The following is a 6,915-nucleotide window of genomic DNA, read 5'->3' on the forward strand; positions in this document are numbered from 1 at the left end:
AGTTAATCCCCAGGGTGCCCTTGGCTCAGGTGACAAGGCATCTGGTCTCAGTTTCTCTGCCCACCCCCACTCAGTCAGGCACCTCTTGCGGAGGTGGCAGTGGTGGCCCAAGGACTCAAGAGACAGCCTAGCAGAGCCTCCTCTTTGTGTATCAGTTAGGCCACAAGTTGTGGTCTCTCGTCCATGCAGGTCACTGAGCCTCTGAATGTTTTTCTGTTCTCATACACCTAGACAACAGCTCTCTTTTAGCCATGTTTTAAGAGGTTTCATATAGAGGCAGGAGATGGACTGAATGACCTTTGGGATCATTTCTGTTTCTCTCACAGGAAATATGTAGAAACCACCATCCGTTTGCTTTTAATACCCCAGCCCATCTCACACCACCCAGTTAACTCTCTTCTCGGCCTCTGCTTGCCCCAAAGAGCTGGCTCAGGTCTCCTAGCTGCTTAGCACTGTGTAATGTGCCTCTTTGCCTTTTGCCAGAGCCAAAGCTAGTCTCTCCTTTCTGTTCCCACCACCACCACCACCACCTTTGGGTGAGCACAGGAGAGAGCTGGGCCCAGCAGCCATTCATAGCTAAAATAAACACAGCTCTGCCTTTCTGCTCTCAATTCCTGCTGTTCTGCTCTTCTCCAGCTTCCCATGGTGGAGGCTGGCTATCCTGCTCCTGGGAAGACTCACCTGTTAGCAAGTGTGAGCTCTGCCTTTCCTAGTCCATGATTACCCAGGTCCTTCTGGTCAAAAGTAAGGACATGCCGGGCTGGAGAGATTGTCCAATGGTTAAGGGCACTAACTGCCAACAGAGACCCGGGTTCGACTCCCAACACCCACACAGAGATTCACAACCATCTGACTCCAATTCCAGGGAATTCAGCTTTCCCTTCTGCCCGCCCTTGCATTGCATATGAATGGTACACAGACATACATGAAGGCAAACACACACACACACACACACACACAACACACACAACAACACACACACACGGATAGTAACTTTCAAAATAAGGACAGAGCCTCTGGAAAGCAAGAGTAGCTGCCAGGCCTGCCCTCCACCAGCCTGTGCCTTAGAGATGTCCTGTTCTTCCACCTGAACCTGTGGGATCCAGTGACGGAATACATGGGAAACTGCTGAGGAAACTGTAGGTTTCTTTCCCAAGATTTGAAGACATCTCTCACCACTCTTACGTTTCCTACTAGAATATTTTTCTGTCCAATCGATTCTGAGGACAAAGTGACTCATGAAAATCATTCTGACAGGATGGGAAAGTGATCAGGACTTGACGGTCTCTCTCCCCTAGTCTGGCCACGGCTTCTTAGGCTCAGTGCCTAAAAGCCACCAAAAATGCTACCGATAGCATTGCTCCTCACTGGAGAGGCCGGAGACTCGCCCGCACACCCACTTCTAGCCCTTCCACACAACAGATTTCCCAGGGTGATTTGCCTGATTTCCATCATCTCTGACTGCATCCTTTTCATTTTGTATTGTTGTGACCAAAATTTCTGACAGACAAATGGAAGGCAGGGTTTGTTTGGGTTCAGGGTTTCCGAGAGGTTCCAGTCCATCATGGTGGGGAAGGCAGGCAGGGCAGGAGTCACTCCTTCCGTGGAGAGTGGGCTACCCAGGGAAGCCCTGTCATAAAATTAAAAAAAGAAAGAAAGAAAGAAAAGAAGAAATGGTGGGAGGCAACCAGGAAACAGCACCACAGACTGTCTCCCAGCCTTCATGTGCAATTGTGTGCACAACAAACACGCACACAACACATGCACACACATATAAATAGACCTCCGTATTCTTCATCACAGTAGGGAAACTGCAACTTACAACCGTTTATTATAAATCTTACAAAGAACCAGGCAGGAACTCAAAGCCTCCCAGAACAAAGGGGAGGGAAATGCTAGTGCCCTGATTTGATCGATACACACTGTGTATGTGTATCAACTTCTCACTGTGCCCCGTGAACATGTGAAATTCTATGTCAAGTAAAACTGTATTTTAAAAAGGAAGGGCCCCTGAGGGTCAGTGCTGAGTCCTAATCCCAGCTCTGCCCCTCACTGGCTGGGTACACGGGACAGGTTGCATGTCTCTCTATGGGAATTATTATGGGAATAATAGTGGTGGCATCTTCCCCATATTGACAACTAAGAGACCCCACGCATGTAAAGCACTCAGAATAGTGACTCACGCCGCCCCCCTTGGTGCTGCATAAGGTGAGTGGTTGCCAAGCTTCGTTTCTTAGGGAGAACAATTGTTCCTCTGTCAATGGGTCCTGGTGAAAAATGCAGTAGATGGTTATAAGGTGCTTAGCAGAGTTCTTGACAAAAAGTCAGAACCCCACAAATGTAAGCGCAGCACCCTGTCTCCAATGTCCTTCCCTTACCTGAGCCCCAGCACAGGCCCCATTTTCCCATCTCATGAAGCCCTTTCCCAAGAAGCCCAGAAGAAGCAAGCTTTCTCTCTGCTGGTTTTGCAAAGGCCTTGTGTTATCAGTGGCTCATACATGGAACACGCTATCCTCAGTCATTATAACACAATAATTTGTGTACATGTCATCTCTTCCATGAGCTAGAAACTCACAGAGGGCAAGGCCTGAGCTAAAATCATGCCACCCCTGCCCATCTACCATAAGCCCTTTATCAGTATGTGTGGGCTTTTAAATTATTCATGTATTACTGTGTGTGCACTTGCTTGTCCCTGTGTGCACTCCATGTGTGCAGGCACTGAAGGGGTTAGAAGGGAGCAGTGACTGTCTTGGAACTGCAGTGCCAGGGAGTTGTGGGTGCTGGGAACGAGTCTGTGTCCTCTACGAGAGCAGCAAGTTCTCTCCACTGCTGAGCCTAAGCACGGAGCCTGACCCACGTGCCTGACCTCCCACCTCTGAGCCATGGTCCAGCCCTATCTGTGGGCTTTGTAAACAAAAAAGAAAAAGCTTGGAGGAAACTTGGATTAGATAGTTTGGTGAGAAAGTAACTTTCGAGAGTGAAACTTGTCTGATTCGTTCTCCTTCTGTTGGTCAGATTCTTTATAAACTACCTTCTGGAGGATGGGCCTTCTGGGTGGCTCAGAGGCCAAAAGCACTGGCCACCAAGTCGGACAATTTGAAGTCAACCCTGGGAACTCACACATAGGAGAGAACAGACTCTACAAGTTATCTTCTGACCGCCACACATGTGCTCGCATACACACACACACACACACACACACACACACACACACACACACAAAAGATAGATAGATAGATAGATAGATAGATAGATAGATAGATAGATAGATAGATAGATGATAGCATTTAAATTAAAAAAAACTTGCAGGCATGATGGTGCATGTCTTTAATGCCAGCCAAGTGCTCGTATACACACATACACATACACACACACACACACACACACACACACACAAAATAGACAGATAGATAGATAGACAGACAGACAGACAGACAGATAGATAGATAGATAGATAGATAGCATTTAAATTAAAAAAAAAATCTTGCAGGCATGATGGTGCATTTCTTTAATGCCAGCACTTGGGAGGCAGAGACAGACAGGTCTCTGATTCTGAGACCAGACTGGTCTACAGAATAAGTTCCAGATCACCCAGGGCTACAAAGTGAGAGCCTGTCTCAAAAGAGGAGGTAGGCCTGACGCCGCTGCCTCAGTGAGTCACTCAGCTTTTAGGGGAGGCTGACTGCTTCTGCTTTCCTTTTCGGCTTGCTTTGGCTGGGAGCATCGTGTGGGGAGAAAGGTCCAGCACCCCGTTTAGGGTCTGGCCAACCCCTGGTTTTACCCTTGTATTTCTTTCTTGTCTGGCCCTAAGTCTTCCTTGACCTTGTTGTGGGCAGCAGGACACCAACAGTTCAAGGAAACGTTCAGGTTTGGGGCCAGGGAGAGTGGTTTTGAGTGAGGCAAGTGACTGAAACCGAGTTTTGGAGTTGCCTGCTGTGGATTTCAGAGCCCCAGCTACCTCTCTGACTTTCTCCTGAAGTCACCATGGAAAATTGAGAAATACTTCCTCAGAGGTATCCTTCAGAGTTTGGCCTGCCTTGAGCAGTTTCCAGAAAAAATAGCTTACATTTCTGGGACCTTCCCTTTCAGATGGGTCCTTCCAAGAAAGGAGCCAAGGAGATGAGATTTTTAACCTTGGATTTCTCTCAGGCATTTGCAAAAATCAATCCTCCAGCAAATTCCTGTAATTTATATTCAAAGTGTTAGTGTGTTGTGTTTGGTATTCCTGTCTTTTGTATGAGCATCCTGCATACAGTAGCCCCTCCCATGAATACAGATACTTGATGAAAGAACAAATGATTGTTCTGCTAAATAGATCAAACAGAAATCAAGAATCATCTCAAAACACAGGGGCCATGCCGCATTTGGCCACTAGTTCCTGTGCCACCTGAGTCCTCCTGTCCCAGGCCAGACAGAAAAGGGAGAGAGAATTCACTCTGCTCCAGGCCCACCACTGGCTGGTGGACTCACCCAAAGGCCACCAATATATGCAAGAGCTACCTCTGAATGCTGCTCTGTCCTGTTGGGCCCTGCAGAGGGCACAGAGGGGAGCAGCAAAGGCTGAAGAGGCAGCTCTGGCTGGGCTTTTCAACTTGGTGTACCAGAGGTGAGCAGCGAAGTTCCTCCAGGCACCAAGGCAAGCTTTGGATGGTATCCCTCCCAGTGTCCAGCTATTCCACCTGCTGCCCGAGCTCTAGCCCATCAATTCAAGGCCTAGAGCTCAGCACATGAATCCCTGGGGCCTCAGCATGCCCCCCACCCCACCCCAGCACACTGGAAAGGCAGAGGGGTAATTCTTTAGTTGAAGAGATGAAACTCCCATTAAGGGCTTTGCCAACTGAGGGGCATGTGACTGCTTCCTTCATACACTTGTACTTACGGACTTATTAATCCATTATTTAAGTGTTCCATAATTTAAAAACTTCCGTGCTTTGTAAGTAGTAAGACTTTCCAGTTAAAGACAGTCATTGTCATCCCAACACCCACTATGTTCCTAATTAGCTCTGTAATTAAATTTCCAACTAAAGAGAACTGAAAACACTCGTCATTGGATAAAGGAAAATGCTCTTAATTATGATGCTGTATCTTTGATGAACAGAAGTAGAAAATACACACACACACACACATACACACACCACGGAATTAAAAATAATAAATGTACCTGCATCTATAAATGTCATCTTTTCCATATACAGCTTCCCACTCAAGGCACACTACTAAAAATTCACATGGAAGAACACTATCTCAGTGTCTTTCAATCCTGATTGCAAAGTACATTTGCAAGGTTCCTACTTTCCAACTCCACTTGCAGCCAATGAAACTAGGATTTCTAGTGGAACCTGGGGAAAAATATTAAAAACAAACAAACAAAACCAGCAACAACAAAAACATGTGGCAGTGCTAAGCTGTGGCCTGGGTTTTTTGAGAAGCATTGATGAGACCTCAGACCTCATAGTCCATAACTTTCTTTCCATGGAATTGCATTCCAAAAGTTGGTTTGCTAAGTGGTTGTTTGCACTGGGGAATACGTTTTCTCAAATGAACGGTGTTATACTTGGTGGTTAATTCCCCAGGCCTTTCTATAAAAGCTTAATTAAGCCCAATGTATTTGAAGCTTAGTAGCCTGCTAATGGAATTATAGAACTTAATCACCGTGTATAACAATACTCCCTGCAAAAAGAGCCTCCAAACTGTAATGGGAAAAGTAGGGAAGAGAACACTGGGCTTCAGCCTAGCCATTGAATTCACACTCTACTCACCTTTTCTCTATTCCCACCCCAAACTCCATGACTGCTTTTCTCCTTTGGGAGTTGAGGGGATATTGAATAGTTTGCCTGTGGTTTACCTGACTTACTCCTACAAGTCAGGAATTAACCCTGAACTTTCTCTTCCAAGTGCTGTAACTGTATCATCTTAACAAGATAACATGTCCTCTAGGTGCAGAGACAAGACTTAGTTCCCTTTGCTCTGTGTGTGCCCCACTGTCCAAGTACTTTAGTACTGCTGCTGCTTCTCTTGATAATATCCTTCCCCTCTAATCTCCCATACTGCCTGGAAGAGTTCACAGCTGGCAATGCACACCATGCAGCTGAAATTGCGCTGTCTTTTCTCATTTTCCCCATCAATATTGTTTTCACTTATGTCCTAGAAGCACAAAGCCATTTGTCTTTCAAAATTCTATGCTTCTGAAAATGAAATGGGGTGGGCTAAATGCTTGCAATAAGGTAACTGAAATAAATTAGAACAACCCTGGAGGAAAAAAGAATGTTTGGTCCCCTTAAAAGTAGTCCTTTGGGCACTCCAAAGATTGAGACAAGATTAAATTGCTTTTCACTAGGGGTGGTAAATATTGAAAGGGTTTTCATAAGCTAGAGGTTGTGGCATCTGTAGGTCTGAGGAGATTAGAGCTCCAGCCACTATGGTCAAGGTGGTTTGCAAAGACCATTTGGGAATGAAAGTCTGAGGCAAGTGCAACACCATGTATGATCAGGGATTTTAAGAAACTGATAGTGACCCAAACTGGCACCCATTGGAGTGAGATCACTCTTAAAAAGTTGTACATGGTTTTTAAGAACGATGTGTCTCTAAGAGATTATGAAATCCACGATAGAATGAACCTGGAAGTTCAGTACCAACAGAGGGGAATTCCTTCCCTTTGCCATGCCCTGCCTTCTTCTTTCACACTCATTTGACCCTGGTATAGACACCCATTTTTAACAATTCACATGAATAAAACTTTGATTCTAAAAGGAAGAAAAATAAGAGTAGGAAGGAAGGAAGGAAGGAAGGAAGGAAGGAAGGAAGGAAGGAAGGAAGGAAAAGGAAGCAAGGAAGAAACATAGTTTCCACACGTAGAGTAGTAGGGAGGCAAAGCAAGGTCTTTTGCTATGATTAGTGATAACATTACACTGAAGG

At 45.7% G+C, this 6,915-nt stretch overlaps 1 protein-coding gene across 1 annotated transcript; it reads left to right on the forward strand.

The window, feature by feature from the left end:
• The first annotated feature begins 6,418 nt into the window (after positions 1 to 6,418).
• On the forward strand, positions 6,419 to 6,692 carry LOC114709780 (ubiquitin-like protein 5). Its single transcript, XM_028893752.1, is given in 2 exon segments — positions 6,419 to 6,477; positions 6,479 to 6,692. Coding segments are annotated over 2 exon segments (273 nt in total).
• The last annotated feature ends 223 nt before the right edge of the window (positions 6,693 to 6,915 follow it).

Source organism: Peromyscus leucopus, chromosome 6 (assembly GCF_004664715.2).
Source record: "Peromyscus leucopus breed LL Stock chromosome 6, UCI_PerLeu_2.1, whole genome shotgun sequence".
NCBI classification, from domain to species: domain Eukaryota; kingdom Metazoa; phylum Chordata; class Mammalia; order Rodentia; family Cricetidae; genus Peromyscus; species Peromyscus leucopus.